This window comes from Amyelois transitella, chromosome 5 (genome assembly GCF_032362555.1).
Source record: "Amyelois transitella isolate CPQ chromosome 5, ilAmyTran1.1, whole genome shotgun sequence".
Lineage (NCBI taxonomy): Eukaryota > Metazoa > Arthropoda > Insecta > Lepidoptera > Pyralidae > Amyelois > Amyelois transitella.
The window spans coordinates 357,502-384,996 of NC_083508.1; the positions used below are offsets into that span (position 1 = coordinate 357,502).

Here is a 27,495-nt window from a genome sequence, read left to right on the forward strand (position 1 = left end):
AATACGAAACATAGTTAGAATCTGATCGTTGCGCGCCATGTTGGTGGCCCAAGGTCGTATTTGAACGGCGCACCCGCAGGGCGCCCCACCCTCTCCACAGTCGCTCAACGGGCATCACAGTGGAAAGGTGCATCGCTGCTCTTAAAAATCGCAAGTAAGTTTTTTGCTATATTTCTTTAGTTTTTCGATTTAGTGCATATTTATTCACGTTGTCAGGTGGCACAGTTATCGTATTTCGATATTTTCTTTGTCATTTATGAAAGTATCCATGTGTTTTTGGTCAGAGTGAGGTTAAGCATAAAAATCCTATGACTGAAAATATATCCAGCAACTGGCCATATTGCATGTATGATTTTTTTCATTCTTAGTAACATTTTCTTTTTTAGATATGCCGCGATACAAAAGTAAAGGTATTCGGAGTAATTGGTCAGAAGATGACATGAAATGAGCAATTGCCGCTGTCAAACGTGGTGTGAAGATATACACGGCTGCCAAAAACTATAACATCCCAAGGCGCACGTTAAGACGTTATTTATTAGAGAAAAAGACTACGAAGTCTACTTTAGGCAGAAAGCCGCTTTTAAACGAAGCACAAGAGAGAGATTTGGCTTCCCGTATTATCCGTTTATGCCATGTGGGGTATCCGCTAACACAACGGGTACTACGCACTTGTGTCAAGACGTTTTGCATTCAAAACAATGTTTCAGTATCGAGTCGAGGCTTAATGGTTGGACGAGATTGGCTAAGAGGTTTTCTAAATCGACATAAAAATATCAGTAGAAGAAAATCTCAAAATCTGAACCCGGCACGCGCCGCAAAGCTGAATAAAGTCGTAGTTGCTGACTATTTTGCCAAATTAAAAAAGACTATGGAAGAAAACGACGTTTTGAATAAACCTGAGAGAATTTTCAATGTCGATGAGAAAGGCTGTCAGCTTAATTTACATAAAGCACCACAAGTTTTAGCGGAACGTGGAACAAAAAGAGTACACCTAGTGGCGCCGGAACATGGTGAAAATGTGACTGTAGTCTCATGTGGCAGCGCTTTAGGCCACGCTATCCCCCCAATGATTTTGTTCAAGGGCAAAAGAATGAAACCTGAATGGATTGATTCTTTACCTACAGGGTCAATAGCTCAAATGACTCCCAAAGGCAGTATGAATACTGAAACGTTCGTGAACTGGTTACACCACTTCGCCAAATTTAAACTATCAGGACCTTGTGTTCTTATCTTTGACGGTGCTAAATGCCATCTGGACTATACCATAGTTGAAGTTGCAGAGAAATTCAATATAAAACTTTTCTGTCTTCCCAGCAACACAACACATGAGCTGCAGCCGATGGACAAATCGGTTTTTCATTCGTATGAGTATTATTGGGATGAGGAGGTTCTGAGGTACTGGTCTATCAACCAGGATCGTAAAATAACGAAACAAAGATTTGGAATTATATTTTCAAAGGTGTGGGACAAGGCTGCAACGCCGGCAAATATCAGAGCTGGTTTCGAGGCTACTGGGATTTTTCCATTTGATCCGCAAAAGATTCCCGAAGAAGCGTATGCTCCAAGTATCCCAACATACGATCCCACAATAACTGAATCTAATACTGGACAAAACGAAAATGAAGATCCTAATGATATTACTGATTCAAGTGTTGACAGTGAAAGTATTTTAGCTTGTTCTCATCCTAATTTGAACATCAGCGGTGATCGTTACACTCCAGTTCAAAGTGGTCCCTCTGGCACCAATGCTAAATCACCAGTACGTGCCTTGTCACAAGACAATAATAACATAGCTACTGCACCTTCTTCACCTTCGAGAAATGATCAACTTAAGCTCTGTGAAAATATTCGTACTGAAGGTGACGATAGCGACGATGACGTCCCATTAGCAAGCTTGAAACAGAACAGCCAGAACATAGAAGCTGTAAAGGCAGTTTCGGATTTACTTAATGAATCATATGAATCTTTCAGTGCTATGTTAAAAACTCCGGTAAAGACAACATCTAGCCCAAAGACTGCTCCGAGGGCAAAAGCCATTAATAGTCTGGCTCAAGAACTAACGAAAGCAACTTTTGTACAAAAAAAATTGCCAGGTCCGTCCGGAGCAGCTTCTCAGAAAAGAAACACTTTGCCAGGGTCATCGAATAAAACTTCAAAAAAGAAGAAAAGTACATCAAAGTCATCCTCAGCTGCCTCTCAAAAAAAGAATGATATTCCTGGACCATCCAACATTACTTTACCAAAAAGAAAACAAGATCCTTCAAAAAGGAATAGAGCCTCATCAAACAAGATTCCTTCAAAACCGAAAAGTGGTAAAGGAAAAGCTAGAAAACTTGGTGAGTCTTGGTATTGCTTCGTTTGTGATCAAGATAGAGTTACTGACATGCGATCTTGTTTTAAATGTGGTTCCTATGTCCATGAAGAGTGCGTTGGTTTGTCTGCCGAAGATACAGAAAATTTTATATGTCCCCAATGTTATGATGATTAAAAACAAGATACTCAAGTATCTTTATTGATCGTTCAAGTATCTTTTGTGCATTGTCTAATGCACATGCATGTTGTCTCTAGATTTAAGTTATCACTCTTTAGAATTTATGTGATTTGAAGTTAATGTCTCACAGATTTAGTCTTCTATTGTTATTGTTATTGACAATTAAGTTGATCTCAGAGCAAGCCAATTTATCTAATTAATAAGACAAGTAATTCTTAAGTGTTTTGTTTTAATTTTTGTGAACTGAAGTCAGAGACTGATGTTAGAATAAGTTTAGATAGGTATTAAATGGATCTCAGGCTGAGCCAATACATTTAGCACAGAAATTTAAATATTGTTGTTTTTCGCTAGATTTGTCTTAAAATATTTTATAGAGAGTACTCGTACCTATACGATTTTTGATTATTAAACGTAAGATAATACATATCTGGACTGGTTTAATAAAAATACTTGAAATTTACAAATTATTTTATTTTATTTCATAACAAAATTATCCATACTGTAAATATGGCCACACCGTGGGCATATTTACATACACGGTCGGAAATATGGCCAATTTACCCCTTTTTAAAAAAATGAATATTATATAGAAATGATCAATAATTTAGCAATTTTTTTTCTATGTTATGAAAGCTAAATAGATAAGGTTTTTAGGAAAATATGCAAAGTCAGGCCTTTATCGCATAATCATTAAAAAAAATTACTCTAAACCTTAAGGTGGCCATATTCGACTCGGGTACCTTACTTCAAATTAAAATATTAATTAATTACTATGGAACATTTAACACAACTAATATTATAAATATGTATCTAAATAATAAAATTTATTTGTTTGTTATATCTTTTCATGCGTTATAACTTTAACCAATTTTTTTGATATTTTGCGTTCAGAAGATTTTAGACCACTTAGAACACAAATAAGATGAAAGCCTGTTATCAAGGTATAATCAAAGCTTACACATCAAAGGATATTATTTTGATCCACCGAGCCACAGATTATATAACAGGGTTGTTCGATTATTGATATGGGCTCTTAGTAAAATCAATTCCTACTTCATCCAAATTATTGCTATCGAGTACATATAATATCTTTTGTACATTTCGGGTTCCCTTCAGAAGGAATCACTACAGTTATTATTCTCTATTAGGCCGCGAGTTCGTTCGCCGTGAAAGTTCACTGTAAACGTTCGCTTGTATGTATTCCACCTTAGAGGGTTTTATTTTATTATGTTAACCAGTTTCTGAATCGGACCAAGTCTTGCACATTCAAGAAGCATTCGAATCAAAGCAGTAGTTTTCGCGTTTTTCTATTACAAACATACATACAGACGGAAAATCAGAAAAAAAAATCGATGTTTTTACGTACTCGTACATAGTAAATGTCAATCATATTGCCTCTAGGAGGAACCATTAAAACACGTCACTAAAACAAAGATTACCTTTTAACCGACGCGTTATAGTTCCATAAAACTGGCAGTTAGCAATAAAAGCTACAGTTAGCGTGGTTCCCATTCAGGGCACGCCCTAGTAGTGTGATGTAGTATATAAGTTGTGTTAGCTTTGAAATTAATGCGTCAATTTATCGTTGTTTTTGAAAAGAATAAACATTAAGTTGCAAATACATACATATGGTCACGTCTATATCGCTTGCAGAGTAGACAGAGGCAACAGTCTTGAAAAAGACTGAATAGCCACGTTCAGCTATTTGGCTTAATGATAGAATTGAGATTCAAATAGTGACAAGTTGCTAAACCATCGCCTAAAAAAGAATACCAAGTTTGTAAGCCTATCCCTTAAGCGCCTTTAACGACATCCATGGGAGAGAGATGGAGTGGTGAGTTTATCTTTTTTGTATTGGTGCCGTGTGGTACCCGGCACCAATACAAAAAAGATAAATATATACAAATACATATATAGATATATATGTATCTATACATCCACTCTCGTTTGGATTGCTAAAAAGCTGAGGTTTGTTCCACCTGTGAGCCCATTGTGCTTTTGCCCAAAACAAGTTGTTGGATAACCCAATGATTTGTGAAATTGAGAAACATAATCTGAATTGACATTCCTAACTCTTATTTTAACCGAAACAGCAAATATATCATTTTATTCTGAAGCTTTTATTATCCACTTAGTCTAATGATTTCAATACGCATGTTACCTATGTCAAAGTCAATAAGATTATTTAATAAAACATCTTAATAATAACAAAATAAAACTACTTATAAAAAAAGATGATTACGAACTTAAATTAAAAAAATAACAAATTGTACAGTCCCTGCATTGCATCTATTTGCGGAAGTGAGCCCAGAAGGCTGGCAGCAATGCCATTTTGAATGGCTTTCATTTTTGTTTGTAATACCTAGCTCTTATTTATTATATGTATTAATACCAAAATTGGATGAGGCCATCCAAATGACTCAGCGTCCGGGGCAAGTCTGAAGCCGCCAAAGTACTAATTAGGCGCCCCGTCTCGCGCAAGCTCCGTGAAGTGGCGCTACAACCTCAAAGCTCACGAAATGAAAGCTTTCATTAGTTTCAAATATTTTACTTCGAATCGTGAAACTGAACCTTACTTCTTTAACTGATGCTGAACACGTATTTGACATATTCCTTTTTAAAAATCTATATATATATAATTTATGTCAAAAATACTTTTTTCGCTGTTACCACCTTACAAATTTTTGATAGCTACATAATTTATCCTTAGTACATTATATCAATAGAATTAGATTTATTTTAACAATAGGTATCATTAATGATATCAATACATCTAATAATATTGTGCCGAATGGTTCCCGGCACCAAAAGCAAAAGAGAAAGACCACTCCATCTCTTTCCCAAGGATGTCATAAAAGGCGACTAAGGAATAGGCTTATAAACTTGAGAATCTTCATTAAGGCGATGGGCTAGCAACCTGTCACTATTTGAATCTCAATTCTATCATTAAGCCGAACAGCTGAACATGGCCTGTCAGTCTTTAAAACTGTTGTCTTTGTCTGCAAGGGAACCTATATACGTAGGTATATATATGTGGGAATAATTATGATTTATTTTTGTTTTTTTTTTTGTAGTAATTCTTAAGTAGTTTGTATAGCAACACTAAAGTTAATTGTCAATGTCGGATATGATTATGTCTATTGACATCTGACTAGATGTCAATGTCAAAAGAGGATCTGAAAGAAAGATTTGTCGTTGTTGGTTTGTCAAGAAGAAAAAATAAAGATTGTGAGTTTTTGAAAAGTGTTTGCATCAAGTTGAGCCCCATTCCCACATCTTTTTTGGGGGCTCGTCCGGGATGGTGTAAAATTTGATGCTAGCCGAAGACGCAAGACGAGATTAAAAAATTGCAAGCCACGCCGTGGACGCGGACTGTTTTACCGACAATTTTGCCGGTCCGGACTGAACATAGGTACGAATCACACCTCTACTGTTTTACCGACCCTACGAACTGTTCAGACTTCACTTCAAACAAAATGTTGCAAGCTACAAAATAATTATACTAAAATGGTAGTTTTTTTTGGAATTTGGATTAAAGATTTATTTAAGACGAAAGACTAAATGAGTCCAAATAAGCCATCATTTTGCACGACTACCAAGAGAAGACGCAATTTAAAGAGCAATTCAAGTTTGAAGAGTTCTAGCTTGATAGCAACAATGCCGCCGAAGAAAGATGATAAGTACGAAAGTGAAGATGAAGAACAGGAGTATGAAGTTAAGATTTCATTTAAGGACTTGGAGAAATCTATGACTATTTTTACCGGAGATGACACCTACCCGATTGAGACATTTATTGATGAGTTTGAAGATACTGCACAGATTATGAAGTGGACTAAAGTTGAAAAGTTAATCTATGCGAAGCGGCTTTTAGATGGAACAGCGAAGTTGTTTTTACGCTCTTTGGGACGAGTTAAAGATTATCCAGGTTTAAAGAAGGCACTCAAAGAAGAATTTGGCCCAAAGATTAATAGCGCAGTGGTGCATAAAAAACTTGCTTCGCGGAAAATGAAAAATGAGGAGACATATCAGCAGTACTTTCTGTCTATGAAAGAATTGGCGCTTCATGGCAAGGTTGAAGATGCCGCATTGATCGAATATGTGATTGATGGTATTCGTGACTTGGATACTAATAAAGCTATTTTGTATGGAGCCTCGGACATAAAAGAATTTCGCAAGAAGTTGGAAATTTACAGTGACTTTAAAAAAAAGAGTTCTAATAAGCCAGTAAATTCAACTAATACTGTCCAATCATCTGGAAATACTTCATTTCAAAAGAAGACTCGCGTTCATAGATGCTATAACTGTGGTGATTTAGATCATGTGTCATCCAATTGCTCGAAAGGAGTAAAATGTTTTAAATGTAATGACTTTGGCCACAAATCTACTGAATGCCTTAAACAGACAAAGACTCTTAATATTCAAAATAAAAAAGAAGATAAAGTTCCGTACAAAAATATAAAGATCACAGGCAAAGACGTTATAGCCCTTATTGATACCGGAAGTGACATAAACCTAATTAAAGAATCAGAATTTGAGAAAATTAAAGAAGATGTTAAAGACTATAAGATTGAATCTACGTGCATAACTGGAATAGCAAAAAACAAAGTTTATACCGAAGGAATGTTTGTAGCTAATATACAGATTGATCAATACTTTACAGACATCAAGTTTCACGTGGTCAAGGATAATGATATACCAGTAAACATAATAATTGGAAACCCTATTTTACATGATTTTAAAGTCTGCTTTACCCCAGAAGGAATTTTCATGGAAAAGATAACCCACCTTACGCTTTTAACAGAAGAAAAACACACTGACCGGATTTACGACATAGAAGATTCTAAATATAAAGAAAAAGTTCATAAGATGTGCGAAGAATATAGACCAAATGAAATGAAGAAAGAAAGCAAAGTTGAATTAAAAATAGTATTAACAAATGAAGATCCAGTATATCAAAATCCTCGACGACTATCACCTTTGGAGATGACTGCTGTTAACGCGCAAGTGAACGAATGGCTAGATGGTGGCAAAATCAAACCTAGCAAATCTGATTTTGCCAGTCCCGTGGTTTTGGCTGATAAGAAAGATGGTTCTCGACGAATGTGTACTGATTACCGAAGATTAAAAGTGATTAAAGAACGATTTCCACTACCAACAACAGAAGATCAGATTGATAAGTTAAAGGAAGCAAAGGTTTTCACTTCCCTCGACCTCAAAAACGGCTTCCTACACGTAAAGGACTTACCTCCGAGAGTTGATCGCTGGGCGCTTCTCTTAGAAGAATATGACTACAAGATTGAACACCGACCAGGAACAAGGATGAAACATGCAGCAGCCTTAAGCAGAAATCCTGTTTGCCTTATACTCACTGAAACTACAGCCCGTATTAGAAAAGCTCAGAATGAAGATGCCCATATAAGACTAATAAAAAATATCTTAGAGACACAGAATTACGAAGACTATATTTTACAAAACGAAATTTTATATAAGATTAAAGATGGAAACAGACTGATTGTTGTGCCAAAGAAAATGCAATATGAAATAATAAGGAAGAATCATGAAAGAGGACACTTTGGAACTGTAAAAACAGAAGAATTGATTAAAAGAGAATATTTTATAGATAACTTAACAGAAAAGGTTAAAAAGACAATAAATAATTGCGTTGAATGCATTATTCTATCACACAAAGCTGGTAAAAAGGAAGGGTATTTACATCCGATCGACAAAGGAGACGTCCCATTGTCGACGTATCACGTAGATCATTTGGGGCCAATGACATCCACTTCCAAAAATTATAAATGCATCTTAACTGTCGTAGATGCGTATACGAAGTTCACATGGATTTATCCTGTCAAGACGCTGACTACTGAAGAGACTCTAGAGAAACTAAGGCTGCAACAACAAACGTTTGGTGCACCTGAAAGAATTATTACGGATCGAAACGCTGCTTTTACATCAAAAGATTTCCAAGAATATTGCAAAAGGGAGAATATTGCACTTTATACGATTACTACTGGACAACCCAGAGGAAACGGTCAAGTTGAGCGTATACACCAGATCATAATAGCGGTATTAAGCAAACTAAGTGTTGATGATCCTAATAAATGGTATCGCCATGTCTCCAATGTTCAAAGATGTCTAAATGGAACATATCAAAGAGCTATTAAAATGACGCCGTTCGAATTACTTTTTGGTACAAAAATGAAGGATAAAGACATAGAACTGCAAAAATTAATAGATGAAGAAGATATAGAAATATTTAACGAGAAAAGACAAGAGCTCAGACAGAAGGCAAAAGAATCCATTGGAAAAACGCAGGAAGAAAATGTGAAATCATTTAATAAGAAGCGAAAGAAAGCCAATACCTATAAACCAGGCGATTTGGTCGCGATTAAGAGGACCCAATTCGCACAAGGAAGTAAACTATATCCAAAATACTTAGGACCGTATGAGATTGTTAAAAGAAATCAAAACGATCGCTATTCTGTTAGGAAGATTGGCAACAGCGAAGGTCCGTTTAATACAACTTCCTCAGCAGATTACATGAAGCCCTGGATCTCACTCGAAGATGATTCATCTGAGTCAGATGAATAACAGGATGACCGTGTGGGAATAATTATGATTTATTTTTGTTTTTTTTTTGTAGTAATTCTTAAGTAGTTTGTATAGCAACACTAAAGTTAATTGTCAATGTCGGATATGATTATGTCTATTGACATCTGACTAGATGTCAATGTCAAAAGAGGATCTGAAAGAAAGATTTGTCGTTGTTGGTTTGTCAAGAAGAAAAAATAAAGATTGTGAGTTTTTGAAAAGTGTTTGCATCAAGTTGAGCCCCATTCCCACATATATATATATATGTTTGTGTGTTATTCTGAAATACGTGTATTCCAGACAAGAACAATTGCATTCTATTTCCTCTTTTCTTACATGATAAAGAACATGTAACAATGGAACTCGTGGAGCTTCTCTGCCAACTCGGGCTTCCTCCGACGAGAGTAAGAAAATTTTAACAACATTTTATACGTCCAACTCGCGATACTTAAAGCAAACTGTTTAATAATTACAAGGAATGTTTAAATAAGAATAATTTTTAGAGGAAATGTTATTATATTTCGGAATATTCATCCCAATCACTTCATTAATATTATAGATGCGAAAACAAGTTTATTGGTTTATATTCTCTTCACGAGTTATTTACTAAACCAATTTTCTTTAAATTTTGCATATGTAAGAGTTATAATTGGGAGTGTGGAGAAGGATATAGCGTATTTTCCATCCCGGTATAAACTGTTAAAAAAAATGAAAATGACATGAAATATATGTATATTAGGTTTAATTTATTCACCGAGTATATCACAAAAATCAGTGGCTTTTGTTTCTTTATTTTTATTTAGTGAAAAATGTGCCACACATGTACCTACTTATTCAAAACTGTAAATTTACCATACTATCATATATAGCATACTATAGTAATGGTTATCCAGTCAATTGGAAATGTCTTTGTACCTGATACTTAGCTGATCAAATCAATTAGTTTCGCATGCGCTTATACTAAGAACTATGCAATTTTCCCCATTAGCGCACGAGTTTCCCCCAAAAAAAGAATTTAGTTTTACAAGTTCCATTAAACATTTTGTCACAAGCAACGCCTCTTGGAATCACGGTCTGTTTCCCGAGTGCGGGTACTTTGCCCGGGACGTCCAGAAAAACGCGTCGCCGGGACATTTGTCATTGTCCAACCACCATCTATCAGTCCTCAGATCAGAGAACTAAGTAGATATGGTTATAGTGTAGTATATGCAGTTCTTACAAATTTTTGCTAGCATCAATTTTTAACTCTTGAAAATACGATACCGATATTTTATAGGTATTTATATTACGAGATCAGGTTAAGTCCTGCAGGAATAATTTAAATGAAATTTGGAATTTGTAAAACTTGATTTAAATCTCAATTGCAAACCAAATAACATTCTGATGCCATTTTTCTTAAACAGTAATAGTTTCGCGTCATAATATAATAATATCATTACAAACTAATTAAAATGAATTAAAACCAATTATAAAACCAAACTAATCTTAAAAAAAGAAAATAAAATAATAATTACTATATAATCTATAAAAATGTGGTGCTTTTGTGGCATTTTGCCAAAAACTCCGTCTACATCCCGCGCTGGATGGGAACCGCTATCCTTTGCGCAAGATAAGAGCTGGTGAATTTTATCACCAATGACGTCGACAAGACGTGGAGCTATAATAAAATATTATATCTATAATTAACCTGTATGTTGCTTTCTAGTAATTTAGTTGAGTGGTAATTTCATCCAAGCACTAATTGCATTTGCATACAAACTGCAAACTCATACACACGTGTTTATATAGCTTCAAAGGCAAACGAACTCCAGTTAAATCAACAAGTTTGCGTAAAATATAAATATTGGTGTCTTGCCCTGGTTTAGGGAGCGTGAAATATAATGATGTAGATACAAAAGAAGTCTCGAAACGTATATTATAAAATAATTACAGAGTTGCGTCATCACATCTCTCGACAGGAGCCCAAGACCCGCTTATGACCAAATAAAAATATTTTACCAATCTAACTAAACCTTATACATGCAAACATATAGTCACGTCTTTATCCCTTGCAGGGTAGACAGAGCCAATAGTCCTGAAGAGACTGATAGGCCACGTACTTAACTTTATACGAAATGTGAAATCGCCAGATCTCTCCGTGTCCATGATCGTTACGCAGGTGCTTAACTTATCCTAGTCTTTAATACTGTCTAGACACAAGTTCTAGAAGTGGATTCAATGGATTCAAAGCCGATAAACGATGATCATTAAATTCTTTTCTCACTAGTTTATCCAACTATTTGTGACCATAAAAAGTATTATAAACATTATTTTTTTAAATATACGAGTATTTAAAAAAAACAAAGTGTGCATCAGTTTCTTTTTCCTCCGGCATTGGTCCAGCCGCCAGCATCCTCAATTTTATTTCATCATCAAATTTTACATTTAGATTAATTTATTCACAGACCATTTTCGCCACTACGAAAACCATTAGCGAACTAGACTAGTTAACATCATTAACATTCATAATCATAGTAGCCACAAAATAACGAGGCAGTAGAACGGAATTCAGGTTACAAGTTGCGTTTGTCGTCAATGAGATAATGGTAAGCGAGATGAACTCTTAAGTAGGTATATACAACCTCAAATTTTCACTCTTGGTTTAAAAGTTCCTAAGTTTGTATTGAGGAACATAAAATCAAATTTTGAACATTAGGTACTTTTGAATTTGATTACGTTACAAATACCTTTGTTTATTTGATTTTGAAAAACTAACGAATTAAACTTTTTAGCTCAATCAGTGGACTGTTAAAGGTATTCTAAAGCTAGTATGAAACAATAGAACATAGGGATCGTGACAAGTAGAAAGATGTAGTCTCTGCCTATACACCCGGGAGAGAGATGTTATTTTACGTATGTTTGCAGTGAAATTGATAGTATCCATCTTTTTCATATTTCCTTTTATTCCATAATATTCTTTTATATCTTTGAACTCATATTTGGACTTCTTGTTATCTTGGCTCTGTCTGTCCCGTAGAGAATAGAGAAACGAAACTATATGGGTATGTGTGCTCGTCGCTAGTTATCTATACATTGAAAATAAAAGCCATTTTGCAACTTATCTGTACTATTTTTATTTTACGTCATAGTTCATTCACTAATTTACATTAATAATCATCTCTTAGACGTTAATGTCGCATTATGTTCATTAAATCAGGACTCCGCAACGCTTCAATAAAACTTCATTACGTCCGTACGAATGTCCTGAAAATTATTGCATCACATACTCTCTCGTCCCGGCTTCACACATATACATATACGAATTTTATGGCTATTACCTATGACGTCGATGGACTTCCTGGTAAAGGGTCAGGTCAAAAGTACCCGAAACCGTGGTCAAAAGCACCCGAAATGTGGATGAAGCGAAGGAAGTATGCAGAGATCGTTGCAAGTGGAAAGAGTTAGTCTCTGCCTACCCCTCCGGGAAAGAGGCGTGATTTTATGTATGTATGTATATATTACCTATTTAATTGAAAAAGTTTTAGTTATCAGAGTTTAATGGAACCAATCGTTGCTTGTAGATGTCGTACAGACAATTATAGGACAAAGATATAATTAATTAAATCTTAAATTTTATTTTTACTAGCTTATTTCAAACATTGCTCCCGAATAAAAATTAAAAATATTAGCGAAAATCTAATCTCGGATAAATATCTATACTAATTATATTCAAATTGATCCTTTGGTTTATTAGAAAGAACGACAGATAGAATATAGACGTGATTATATATATGTATGTATGTCAATATACAAGTAGTTGCAACAGCTACAAAGTAATTAATTATTACCTTACGAAGTTCCAGTGTGATTTATCCAAGTCCTGGGTATACATCACTCAATGTGCCTCCAATTCATCACACCCGCCCCGGATTGCGGGTATCACTTATTCATTACCAGGAAAATAAAAGTTTCCAACTATACGTAAATATATGTACATTATATATGAGAATAATTTGGGGAAAATAAAATAAGAGAGATAAAAGTTAGGCTTAGACATCGACAGCGTTGTAGGTTCGAATCTCACTTTTGTATTCAATTTATGAACTTGATATTGACCAAGTTTACTTTTTCCTGGCGAGGATAAGGTTCTCCTTCTTCTTTCTAGTTATAGTCTTGGTTGTATCCTCACCACTTAGAAGAGAAACTGGGGAAAAGCTACTGATCATGGATCTTGGAGAAAGTGAGTCAGCTTTTCAAGAAAACGACTTCTATGAAATCTCATCCGATGGGATGAGATTTCATAGAAGTCTAAACCAAACCAGTTATAGATCATGGTTGATGATGATGAGACAAAGAGATGGAGAGGTCCTATTCTATTGGTGCCGGGAACCACACGACACTCGTTAGTATTCAAACTACATAATTTCTAAAATATTAATAATTAATTCATTCAATATTTCATTTGTACATGGCTGAGGTGGGATTCGAACCGGCGCGCTAATGCGTAACGTCCATTTCAACCTTACCGTCACCTTACCGATTCTACCACCGACGATTTGAATGAAAAAAAATATATAAATATTTATTTCTTAATAATATAATTCTTTAATAGGAAAGTTTTGTTCTCAGCAATTAAAATAATGAATTAATTAATTACTTAACTGCCCCAAGACACGCAAATGAAAGCTTTGAAAATTTTCTGCTTTTCATTGTCGGTGAAATTATTTATTTGCATGTCACTAAATTAAAATATTTGTAGTCATTACAGGAGGCTTGTTACGCTGAGCTCGTTAGAATTTTTAAAAAGCTATAAAACATGGAAATATTTGCATTTTAAATTCATATTTGCGGTAAAATTATGGTAAAGAAGCCCATTATGGAGTGACTCAAAAAAAAATAATTTATTTTTTATTAGTTTAGTCCTAATCGTGTCCTTGTTTTGGAGGAAGCGTGTCAGGTCCACCAGAAGTACTATATAAAAAGTTGTTCGTTTAGTTACAACATACCAACAAGTTAAAAAAATTAACAGATAAAGAGATGAATGGAGAAAGCTCCACTAAACTCTACCGACATGAGTCAGCTCTTAAATTTAAGAAGAAGAAGTTATTTGTCGTGATCTAAAAGCTCGCGAACACTTACAATTTTTAAGGCATTGTGTATATCTTTAAAGATTTTTTGAGGTATTCACAATTTTGTGAAAAAAAAATGAAATCACGCGATGGGCTAGCAACTTGTCACTATTTGAAGCAACCAAATAGTGACAGGTTGCTAGTCCATCGCCTAATGGAAGAATCCCAAGTTTATAAGCATATCCTATAGAAGCCCTTTACGACATCCACGGAAACGAGATGGAGTAGTCCTATTCTTTTTTTTGGTGCCGGGAACTACACAGCAAACACATTTTTTTATGGGTGGCACTAAATTCACGGTGCAATGAAAACGTAGTTCTTGAAGTAATCTAACAGTTTGACTACATATTGAATTACATTTAATTGATTTACCAAATAAACACACACCTCTTTTTAATTCGGCCAAAAATGAATGCGGAATGGAATGCCCATCAAGATCAGTATCTGAACTCATTTCATCGCGAATTTTCCGGGTAATAAAGTAGTGCCTATCTCAATATGTGGCCATGAAGAGAGGACAAACTCATAACGCGCAGGTTGGTGGTGTAAAAAGTTAATGGGCTATCTATTGAGCCAGGGGTGGAAAGGTTTCAGGGTCATATTTAGGAAAAATCGTTTAAAAGCTTTAAAATTAAATGTAATGTCTTTAAGAAAAAAATGTGCGTTTTATGCCCTTTAGGATAGAACCATTCTACATTCAGTCAGAAAAGTATCGGGAATGGATTATTTATTTATGGTTCCAAATTCAAATTTTTGTTTTTTTTGTTGTTGTTAGATTGGCACAACTGTTTTCCATTTTGGCGCGGAGTTTGAGTTGCATCTGTTGTTTACATTAAATACAGTGCTATTTTTAGTTATATCATATCTAGTGTGTATTGCTAATTTCATAATGGATAAAAACATCGAACAAAGAGTTTGTCTTAAATTTTGCATTGCCAATGGAATATCGTGTTCGGAGTCACTGAAAATGTTACAGAAGGCTTACGGTGAATCGACTTTATCAAAAACTCGTGCTTATGAGTGGTACAAAGCGTTCAAAAGCGGTCGAGATGTGATGGAAGATTTGCCTCGCTCTGGTAGGCCATCAACGTCTGCAACTGAAGTTAACATCGCAAAAGTGAAGGAAATAGTGACTGAAAATCCTCATTCAACTTTGAGAGAGATAGCCACCGAACTTTCTGTATCTCACGAGTCGATCCGTACCATTTTAACTAATAATTTGGGTATGAAACATGTTGCCGCTCGGCTAGTCCCAAAAGACCTGATTTTTTTTCAAAAACTTAATCGCATGAGAGTTGCTGAGGACATGCTAGAACGAGTCAATTCCGACCCAACATTCATGAAACGCATTGTTACTGGTGACGAGACGTGGGTTTACGAGTTTGACATGCAAACTAGTCAACAAGCTTCGGAGTGGCGCCTTCCAACTGAACCGAAACCGAAAAAACCACGCCAAAGTCGTTCAAAAGTCAAAGTCATGTTGACTGTTTTCTTTGACTATCGCGGTGTTGTGCACTCGGAATTCTTGCCGGAAGGTCAAACGGTAAATAAGGAATATTATTTGAGTGTTATGCGGCGTTTAAGAGAGCAAATCCGACGAAAAAGGCCAGATTTGTGGAAAGAAAATTCTTGGATTTTGCACCATGATAATGCACCTTCGCACAAGGCCATCATTGTGAACGAATTTTTAACCAAACACTCAACAAATACCATCGAGCAACCACCATATTCACCAGATATGGCTCCAGCCGACTTTTTTCTTTTTCCTAAACTCAAATTACCACTTCATGGCACCCGTTTTCAATCGGTAGAAGACATAAAAGAGAATTCGCGGCGAGAACTGACCTCAATTCCGGAAACAACGTTTAAAAAATGTTTTGATGATTGGATTATTCGTTGGCGTAAGTGTATCGTTTCTAAAGGAGCATATTTTGAAGGTGATAAAATAAATTTGGATGAATAACAAACAGTTTGTGTATTATTGATCTTTTCCTGCTACTTTCTTGACAGAGTAGTATATCTTTCCCATGGTTGTCGTAAAAGGCGACGGGAGGGATGCCAAGGGATGGGCTTTAAAACTTGGGATTCCTCTTGTTGGTCTAGCAACCTGTCACTATTGGAATCTCAAATTCATCATTAAGCCGTACGTGGCCAGTCTTTTCGAGTCTGTTGGCTCTAGTCTACCCCGCAAATAGTATAGACGTGACTTTATGTATGTATTGTATTTTCTTTTATTTAATATAAATGGTGCAGTAGGGAGTCATTTATTTAATATATCGTTACAAAATATGTATGTAATATAAAATAATTTTACGTAATATCATCAATTTAGACGATAAATAAATTAAACTTGTGCGGACTTACAACGAAATACTATACCTTTTGTCTCACTGACTTTATTTTGAGAATATAACTAGAGCCGTGTGGTTCTCGGCACCAATGAAAAAAAGAGTAGGACCACTCCATGTATTTCCCATGGATGTCGTAAAAGGCGACTAAGGGATAGGCTTACCAACTTGGGATTCTTTTTTAGGCAATGGGCTAGCAACCTGTCACTATTTGAATCTCAATTCTATCATTAAGCCAAATAGCTGAACGTGGCCATTCAGTCTTTTTAAGACTGTTGGCTCTGTCTATCCCGCAAGGGATATAGACGTGACCATATGTATGTATAACTAGAGGTCGCCCGCGACTTCGTCCGCGTGGAATCAATCCCGCGGGAACTCCGGGATAAAAATAGTCTATATGTTATTCTGGGTCTTCAGCTACCTACATACCAAATTCCATGGTATTCAGTTCAGTAGTTTTTGCGTGAAAGAGTAACAAACATCCATCCTGACATACAAACTTTTGTATTTATAATATTAGTAAGATTGAAAGACCTCATTCACTCTATAAGAGACATAAATTCTCGTTTGAAAGCTATGTAGATCTATTGTATCGTTTGAAGGTGATTAGAACAAAAGTATATTGTACTAATCACATTTTAGACTGTTCTCTCCCGTGTTTGATGTATTACACGTATATATGAGATACAAACAAAAAATAGAATAATCACCTAAGATATTCGTGTATAGAACATAATAATATGTCGCACAAGGAAAACATCTGCTACCATCTTTAATTTGTGCCGCCATATAAAGCCAATAATGTTGCGCCACTTACTAAATTAAAAATGGCATCCGGTACCAACGGTAATTACTTGCTATTCAGCTGTAAGTGAATTTAGGAATGCGAGCAAATATGATTACTTTGTTCGCTTTTTTTGGTTGGTCAACTCGGCTACTCTCAGAGATTATCCTTATTCTTCAGAGTGCTTCTGCGTATGATTATAAATCATGCAAGTTAAAAAAAAATGTTACAACCTTTATCACTAAGGGGTATGAAAAATGCCGTGTGGTTCCCGGCACCAATACAAAAAGAATGGGACCACTCCATCTCTTTCCCATGGATGTCGTAAAACGCGACTAAGGGATAGGCTTACATACTTGGGATTCTTTTTTAGGCGATGGGCTAGCAATCTGTCACTATTTGAATTTCAATTCTATCTTAAAGCCAAATAGCTGAACGTGGCCTATCAGTCTTTACAAGATTGTTGCCTCTGTCTACCCCGCAAGGGATAAAGACGTGATTATATGTATGTAGGTATGAAAAATAGATGTTGGCCGATTCTCAGAGCAACTCAATATGCTCACAAAATGCCATGATTGGTCAAGCCGTTTCGGCGGAGTACGGGAACGAACATTGTAACACGAGAATATTGTTTATAGGATATACAAAAAAAAAAGAAAAGAAAACAGAGGTGACTGAAGATTTAGTACATTGAATACTCTCAAGATGGGTAAATGTTTGTTCCTTTGGCCAACGTGGCTTTTGGTCTTTTCAACGCTGTAGGCTCTGACAACCCTGAAAAGTACATAGTCGTCAGGATCTATGTGTGTATCATTCATTCATATAATTACGTCTATATCCCTTGAGTGGTAGACAGAGCCAGCAGTCTTAAAAGACTGGCAGGCCACGTTCAGCTGTTGGGCTTATTGATAGAATTGAGATTCAAATAGTGAGGTTGCAATAGTGAGGTTGCTAGCTCATCACCTATAAGCAGAATCCTCAGTTTATAAGCCTATCCCTTAGTCGCCTTTTACGACATCTATGGGAAAGAGATGGGGAGTGATGCTATTTTTTAATATTGGTGCCTTTATGTATATAAATTTTATATATCACTTAGACATAGGCCTGAAGTGCCTATTCCTTTACTCATCTCTTACGGGCAAATGATAGAGCATGTGCATGATGAATACTGCCCCAAATCACGACTCCCGAAACCGCAAAATTGGATTGTATCTCTCAGGAGTCCTAAATAAATCTGCGGCGATATAATTGGCTTCCGATAGACGGGCCAAGATTTACGGGATAGTGCGACCCGTAATGGGGACATGGGAACAGGCCCTAAAACATGGCGATTAATTCCCTGCCAGGCCAAGGAAATGAAAATAATTAATCCAAACATACATACAAACATATAGTCACGTCTATATCATTTACGGTGTAGATAAAGCCAACAGTTTTTTGAAAAGACTGAATGGCCACGTTCAGCTGTTTAGCTTTATGATGGAAATGAGATTCAAATAGTGACAGGTTGCTAGCCCATCGCCTAAAAAAGAATCCGAAGTTTGTAAGCCTATCCCTTAGTCGCCTTTTACGACATCCATGGGAAAGAGATGGAGTGGTCCTATTCTATTTTGTATTGGTGCCGGGAACCACACGGCTAACATTTTATATCATATATTTATATCTATATCACGTCTTTAGTTGGCTTTGACTACCCCGCAAGGGATATGTACCTTCTAAATAACCCAATGGCAAGTAGTCACCAAAACGGAACCAATTCAATGCGTGTGTCAGTTTGATTACCCGTCGTTCGTGTGAACCAATCTTCATTACAACCTGTTAATTATTCGCATTGTCACGATTGTAATTTAGGTATTGCTTTGTGACTTGAGCAAATTAATATGTGAAGAGTTGAAAATGCCAACTGCCATAATAATAATGTGTGTAAAAATTAATTTATTTAACGAGATGTTTCTTAAGCTTTCGTTGTAGAATTTCGTGATTATTCTTAAACATTTTCAACTCTTCAGTTTGTGTTATTTTTAGGATACTTCTTTTAGGCGATGGGCTAGCAACCTACCACTATTTGAATCTCAATTTCACCAAAAAGCCATACTGCTGAACGTGGCCTTAATTCAAGACTGTTGGCTCTGTCAACCCCGTAAGGTACAAAGACGTGATCATATGAATGAATTAATGTGTTATTTTTTAAGCTCCTACTATTAATCAGCAACCCAGTCCGCCACAATATTACTCGTGGTACATACATAGACTAACCTATAATTTGACTGTTCAAATTCAAATAAAGTGCAATTAAATTAATGACAATTAAGTAAACTTGCCATGTGGTTCACGGCTTTGAAAAAAGTGTGAAAAAATAATAGGACCATTCCATCTCTTTCCCATGGATGTCGCAAAAGGCGATTAAGGGATAGGCTTACAAACTTGGGATTCTTTTTTAGGCGATGGGCTAGCAACCTGTCACTATTTGAATCTCAATTCTATCATTAAGCCAAATAGCTGAACGTGGCCATTCAGTATTTTCAAGACTGATGGCTCTGTCTACCCCGCAAGGGATATAGACGTGACCATTTGTATGTATTAAGTAAACTTCGACTTTAAACGTGAACGGGAAGTATCTTGTTTCAAAAAATTAGCCGGAGTTATACCTACATTTATATTTCGCTCAATGTCATCAATGTAAACAAAATCGGAAGCCGTATTGAGTCGCCATTTTCCGCCATTTAATCAAGTTTAATATCTCCGAAACCGTGGCGCTGTCCGCCGAAAGGAAACCTTTGGTACACGCCGGATTTGATTACTTTCGTGTTTCGGAGTTATTCAGCGGCGTTCATACGAATAAAACGGCCTTTGGAGATTAAACAAACAGCCTCTCGAGTTAAAGTTTTTGAAGTAGCTGAGCGTGGCCTATCAGTCTTTTGGCTCTGTCTACCCCGCAAGGGATATAGACTTAACCATACGTATGTATGTATGTTGAAGTTCTTTCATAACCGTTCTATAGGTGTCAGAAATTTAATTGCAATAAATTACAACGGGTCAACTTATTTCATACAAATTCAGTAATGCAGGCAGACATACACCAGTTTTTCTGATTGAGATAACAGATTGTAGTAAAACATCAGTTTTTATTTTTTCGACTAATATTTTTTTTTTTTTTAAATATATACTTGACAAATTGCACAGATTGAGTTAGCCTCGAAGTAAGTTCGAGACTTGTGTTACGAGATACTAACTCAACGAAACTATATTTTATAATAAATACTTATATAAATAAACATCCAAGACCCAGGCCAATCAGAAAAAGTTCTTTTCTCATCATGCCCTGGCCGGGATTCGAACCCGGGACCTCCGGTGACACAGAGAAGCGTACTACCGCTGCGCCACAGAGGCCGTTAAATTATAAAGAAATGATTCCCATGGAATTCGGTCCAAAAGAACCTACAATTAAAAAAATTACCTATTACTCTATAAAATGCAATATGTCCGACTTTTATTAATAAAGTTTTGATGACGCCATGAAAAAATGGTCTTTGTTGTCATATAGTCACTTCACGGAATATGAGGACCTCGGAATTATGAGTTCGTTTAGAGTTTTATACCACCCGCCGTAAAGTTAGTAAATATAACTAGAAAGTGAGGATAAAAAACAACTTTATGGAAATGGAAATAAAATTTAAATTTTATTAGCAACCTTCGACTCCTGGCAGAAACATCCTCGTAAAATTATAGCCTGAACTATATATAAATTCAGACTATAATTTTACGATATGATAAAAAACTAAACACCGTGCCATTTCAAGACTACACCAAGAAATAAAAGTCAATTCGTAAAAGAAGTTTTGAAACTACCTATGAACAGTTTCAGGAAAGTGTATGTTACACTTTAGAAAACGTTTTAGAAATTTAACAGACTTCAAAAAAATTTAATTTAATTTCGATTGAAGTCGGTTCTCTTTTTCTACAAAAATTATTGAGATAAAACTTCACTAAATATTTTTCACCTAAAATATAGTTCAATGATCGTTTTTTTCTACTATTAATGAACCTTGTAATCAGTTCACAGGAAGAAGATGCAGTGTTAATATTCGCATAGTGCTGTGAATCAAACGGACCACATAATTCTTGTTTAATCCGAATACAAATCACGATTACTCTCAATACTCGTACATCCATGTTTTTATCGCATAACAAAATGCACCCTATTCCCATAGACACTAAACCCATCTACAGATAAGAGTATATGACTTATGATGCGTGTCGTGTTATTTTGGCGACGTTGATGGAGTGCGGCCTAAACTAACAGCTAAGACAGTGCCGCCTCGGGTTTTGTGATGATGTCACTGGGATTTTATGTTAACGATGTAGTTTTTACGAAAAAATATAGACTTAGGTTATTCGTTTCATTTAGGTAGAATAACTTTATTACATACATACATACATATGGTCACGTCTATATTCCTTGCGGGGTAGACAGAGCCAACAGTCTTGAAAAGACTGAATGGCCACGTTCAGCTATTTGGCTTAATGATAGAAAATTGAGATTCAAATAGTGACAGGTTGCTAGCCCATCGCCTTAAAAAGAATCCCAAGTTTGTAAGCATATCCCTTAGTCGCCTCTTGCGACATCCACGGGAAAGAGATGGAGTGGTTCTTTTTTGTATTGGTGCCGGGAACCACACGGCAACTTTATTTTAAGCTATAAATACATATTATCACGTCTTTATGTCTTATGGGGAAGATAGAGCTGACAGACTTTTGAATAGACTATGACCATGTTCAGCTATATGCCAAAAGAAGAATTCCAAGTTTTTTAAGCTTTCCTTTTGATTGAGTCTTACAATTCCCACGGGAAAAGAAGTAGCCGGCACATTCTATATATTTTTTTCGCTATACACCAAATGGAAGCTTTCTTAAAACAGTGGTCACTAAAATTACTCACAATAAAATTTTGAAAGACTTAATCTGTTTTGTGGCTAATACTCAATTTAATAATAATAAGGACAAGAGATTTTCATCTTCAGACTTCATTATTCAGAACATAACTTTATACAAAAACACTCCTGACCCGATTCGGCAATAATCCTACAATTATATTTCAAATTCAGAACGATTTTTTTTCTGAATACCTAAACTTGTATCCTTGTCCAGTGTTTGTCAACATTTCCACTTAGATCACCGGCACACAATATATGAAATTAGGGCAGGATGATTGGAATCGGGACGGGCTGTGAATGAGAGGGTGGGCCGACCTCGATTGCGGTCTCATTACACCCTCAGACGCGGCTGTGTCGGGCTATGGTGTTGACACGTTGAATCGTAAACATTAATACGTCTATAGTCTTGTTGAAGACGTGGTACATACATACACACTTATAATCACGTCTATGTCCCTTGCGGGTAGGCAGAGCCGACAGTCTTAAAAAGACTAATAGGCCACGTTCGGCTGCTTGGCCTAACGATAGAATTGAGATTCAAATAGTGACAGGTTTCTAGCCTGCCGCCTAAAGGAAGAATCCCAAGTTTATAAACCTATCACTTAGTCGCCTTTTACGAAATCCACGGAAAAGAGATGGAGTGGTCCTATTCTTTTTGCTATTGGTGCCGGGAACCACACGGCACCAATACTAAAAGAATAGGAGGTAGAAGGTATTGAAAAGTAAATGTGGGATACACATATCACGTCTTTCAACTTGCGGGCTAGGAAATTTCGAGAGCTTAGTCATCAGATATTTTCACATTTCATCCTTTAGTCGCCTTTAATAGGGAAATACACAAAAACAAATATATCTACTCTACTATAACCACACACCATAAGCCACATACAATCCCAAGTACATCAGAATTAATTTCACAAATCCAGTTTATTTTACTAGTACGTACTGTTATATTTTAATTTTTTGAAATACGTGATGAAAGATATGATATTGTAAGCCGCTCGACACACTCCCACGGCGTCGCCCCATGCATGCTATGTGTCGATCAAAAGGGATTAAATATGTTTTAACTGAGATATTTATAGGAATATTGCTGTGTTTGTCTGATACTATTTGCTGCTATTTATAAAATAAAGCGGATTTTGTAAATTGATATGGAATATATGCCGTGTGGTTCCCGGCACCAATACAGTGCCGTGTGGTTCCGGCACCAATACAAAAAAGAATAGGACCACTCCATCTTTTTCCCATGGATGAGAATTGAAATTCTTTTTTTAGGCCATAGGCTAGCAACTTGTCACTATTCGAATCTCAACTCCATATTAAAGCCAAATAGCTGAACGTGGCCTATCAGTTCGCTCAGGACCGTTGGCTCTGTCTACCCCGCAAGGGATATAGACGTGATTATATGTATGTATGTATGATATGGAATAACTGAATGAAGATGAAGCGAAAGAAGATTGCGGGGAGTATACAATAATAGAATGGTGACAGAGTCAACAGTTCCAAAAAAAAAACTGAAATGTTAAATTCAGCCGTATGTCTTAATGATAGAATTGTGATTCAAATAGTGACAGGTTTTAGGATAAATGACAATGTGCACGAGCAATGGCGCAGGCAGAAGCTAGTTTTGATTCCGTAACACAAGTCTTAAATTTACTCTGTGGTAAGCAACATCTGTATGATTTGTCCATCAAAAATTTCTTAATTTACAAACTGGCTTTAAATACACTATGTGTATTTGTTTGTAAATACTTTATCGTACGTAACAAAGTTACGGAAAACATAGTATTGCAATAATGGACAACGGCGGACTTATCCCTAGGTGGAATTTCTTCCACTCAACAGGTATCTGAAAGAATTATATCAATGTAAGGGATAGTTAGCTACAGCTAAGGACAACACTACGATGAAAATTCAAATTCAAAAGTTTTATTCATAATTATAGGATACTTCATATCGCTTAATAATTGTCAAAACGTTTGGTTTCACAACATTGGTTGACGTCAAATAAATTACTTAAAACTAAGTTTACTGCCGCTTCCAAGGCGTCAGTGCAGTAGAAGCGGTAACAAACTACACTGCAGCATTTTCTCCAACAACGTCAACTTCACAATTATCCAAATTAAAATAGAATGTGGACGAGAGAATACATTGTGAAGGAAAGAGTTTATCCATACCCAAAATAAATAAGCGAAAGAATGGATCGACTAGTATCCTAGATTTATTAATTATTAATACATATTTTTCAATAAAAGTACCCCTACTAAACCCCTATAATCCTTTAGCGGAAGGTAAGCCTATTTGGGAAGGGTTTGAGCATAGACGGATTAGCAGACAAACATACACGTAATATATGTCGTAAAGATAGGCCGGCTCCAGTTTATTATCATAAAGATAAAATATTATTTTTTTACGACCGTGAATAGGAACATTTGTCTGCTTCGGTGTTATTGTATAAACTAATAGGCAATGTTCAGCTGTTTAAAATACAATATCTTAGTCGCCTTTTACGACATCCACGGGAAAGAAAGTGTTCAAATTTTTTTCTATTGGTGTCGGGAACAGCACGGAGTATTCCATATATTTTTTTTATAAAGTAGAGTTTAAAGTAGAAAATATTCATTACCTTTGTTTTGAGACAAAATTATAAAGTGAAAGAATTTACCATTTATACGAGAATAAATACTGTCACGGGTTTACTAGAAGATATTTCTATTGAAATAAGTAGCACCTTTGTACTTCAATTTCTATGTAAATTCTTCTATATATTTTTGTGTACATAAATAAATAAATAAAGATCTAATTTATTTCTTATCATTTGTGAGAATTTCCAAAAAAACTTACCTATTGTCGAAATCTTTCACTAGATTATAAAATAAAATTTCAATCGAAATACGAGTATATTGCAGCCATACTGTGATAGAAAACATACATATAATTACACCTTTTTCCCGAAGGGGTAGGCAGAGACTACATCTTTCCATTACCACGATCTCTTCACACTTCTTTCGCTTCATCCACATTACATAACTCTCTTTATGCAAAGCTTGGCGGTTTCGGTGATATATAAATTGATTGATATATGTACAATTGTACACACATATATTATACATATAAAATATTCAATAACTGTTATGAAATCTGATATTAAAAATCTGCGAAAGATATTCAGTGCCGGCGTGTCGCTGAAGTCGTTCAGAAATAATAAGCCTGCTTTGACAGCTGCCAAATACATTACTTTTCATATTCCTGCCTCCTTATTTCTATAATAAATATAATCACGTGTATAGCCCTTGCGGGGTAGACAGAGCCAAATGTCTTGAAAAGATTGATAGGGCACGTTCAGTTTGATATAATTGAAAGAAGAATTCCAAGTTTATTAGCCTATTCTTTAGTCGCCTTTTACGTCACCCATGAAAAGGAAAATTTATATGCTTACAAATAACTTCATAGCTACAATTTATTTTTGAATTAATTAATTTGTTCCGATTTAATAATTTTATTACCAGCGTAAAGCAAATCATGCTGTTAATCTCCCTTCTCACGGGAGTTCCGCAAAATAACATCTTAGTGCAATTTTAAATGAAATAAACATGACTAATTTAAAAAAAAACAAGAGTCTATTTGGGTGGAGTGTTGATATGTTAGTCGGTCAGATTAATAGTATCGTCTCATCCTTTGTATATGCAAAAAATGTGGCCTTTTAGTTTCTTACCTGTCGAATGTAGGCTCTATCTATCCCGTAAGTGATATATTTATGTGTATTTGGATATACAAAATACATACATACATATAGTCACGTCTTTATGCCTTGCGGTAGACAGAGCCAACAGTCCTAAAGAGACTGACAGGCCACATTCAGCTGTTTGGCTTTATGATAGAATTGAGATTCACATTATGACAGGTTGCTAGCCCATCGTCTAAAATAAGAATCCCAAGTTTATAAGCCTATCCCTTAGTCGCCTCTTACAACTTCCACGGAAAATGTGATGGAGTGGTCCTATTCTTTTTTAATATTGGTGCCGGGAACCACACGGCACAAATACAAAATACAAAAGGAAATATTATGGAACAGGTTATCGCGTCCTACCCGCATAAAAGTTTAAACTCATCAAGTCGACAGAAGATGTGTAAACAAACTAATCCCACGTTGCCATCCAAGTTAAACAGCGCATGTTAGTCGACTAATATTGTTAGTCGACTAACAAACTAATGCCTGATAAGATAGTTGCACAGGTGCAAGCAAACACTATACTATCTGCACGTGAATGAAGTTCACGTGAATTAATTATTTCATTGTTTTGAATAGATGTTCTCGTGTTTCAAAAGTATATGAGCTATATAAGATAAATGTTGTGAAATTCACTGATTTACTAAACGGTTACAGTGAAAAACTTTTATGGTAAATTTTCCTTATATTTTAATATAATAATAGATTTATTTTATGAGAACGCCATTTCAAATAATAATGATGAATAAATTATTAAGATATGTTGAAAGACACAACAGAATTATTTTAACTAATAAAATACCTACTTTATTTCAAAAATACATGAAATTAAAAACAAAACTTACCTCAATGTTCCTCGAAACCGCTCACATCACCATAAACTCCAAAGAACTAACAATGCAACTCACAAACAAAAAAAATCCTTACGAAATCGTATTCGGAAAAGTTTCAGCGCGGAGATCGGCAAGGACCACACATCCACTCGGTTGGAGCGCGTCGCGCCGACTGAAGCACGGACTATCAGTGACTACGGGTCGCTACGACCGTGTAGCTCGTAGCACGCCTACGACTCGTAGACGATGTTTTAATTTTCACAGCGCCTCGTAGCTTACCGATTAGAAAACGGTTTGTTTTGATCTTGCAAACTGGCTTTTAATTGCGGTGGGGGGCTATTTTTAAATTTGATTCCTATCTCGGCGATGTACCAACTCTTTTCTTAGTTATGTACATTAGTTTGAGTGCTAACCGATGCTTTTACGGTGAGGGAAAATATAGTGATGAAACTTGCATTCAGGAAACTGGATGAGTAACCGCGATCGATCTAATATGGATTAGGTTTCCCGGCAAAGTTGCGAAGGTAAGATGGGAGTAGTTTTGTGATACAATACTATAGATTTTTTTATGGGCATAACCCTGGCTGCTCTCCAGAGTGGTGAGGATGTAACCGGAGGAGGAAGACAAAGCTTATTTTTAAATTTAGTGAGTCACTGAAAAAAAAAATAT

At 35.8% G+C, this 27,495-nt stretch overlaps 2 protein-coding genes across 4 annotated transcripts in view; one reads left to right on the plus strand and one right to left on the minus strand.

Moving 5' to 3' along the window:
* The window catches only part of LOC106140415 (somatostatin receptor type 2), a 150,816-nt gene extending 123,831 nt beyond the window's left edge, over positions 1 to 26,985 (minus strand). For all 3 annotated transcript variants that reach the window (XM_060944505.1, XM_060944506.1, XM_060944503.1), the window contains exon 1: positions 26,838 to 26,985. The gene's annotated coding sequence lies outside the window, so the exon portion shown is untranslated. The remainder of the gene's footprint in view (positions 1 to 26,837) is intronic.
* On the plus strand, positions 109 to 2,853 carry LOC106135303 (uncharacterized). Its single transcript, XM_060954825.1, has 3 exons — positions 109 to 154; positions 387 to 2,336; positions 2,843 to 2,853. The coding sequence occupies exons 2-3, from the start codon at positions 725 to 727 to the stop codon at positions 2,851 to 2,853; spliced, it is 1,623 nt and encodes a 540-aa protein (XP_060810808.1). The 5' UTR covers positions 109 to 154; positions 387 to 724.
* Positions 26,986 to 27,495: the final 510 nt, after the last annotated feature.

Bases quoted from the DNA above. Each gene is read 5' to 3' on its own strand.
- LOC106135303 (XM_060954825.1), top strand. From the start codon at position 725: ATGGTTGGACGAGATTGGCTAAGAGGTTTTCTAAATCGACATAAAAAT.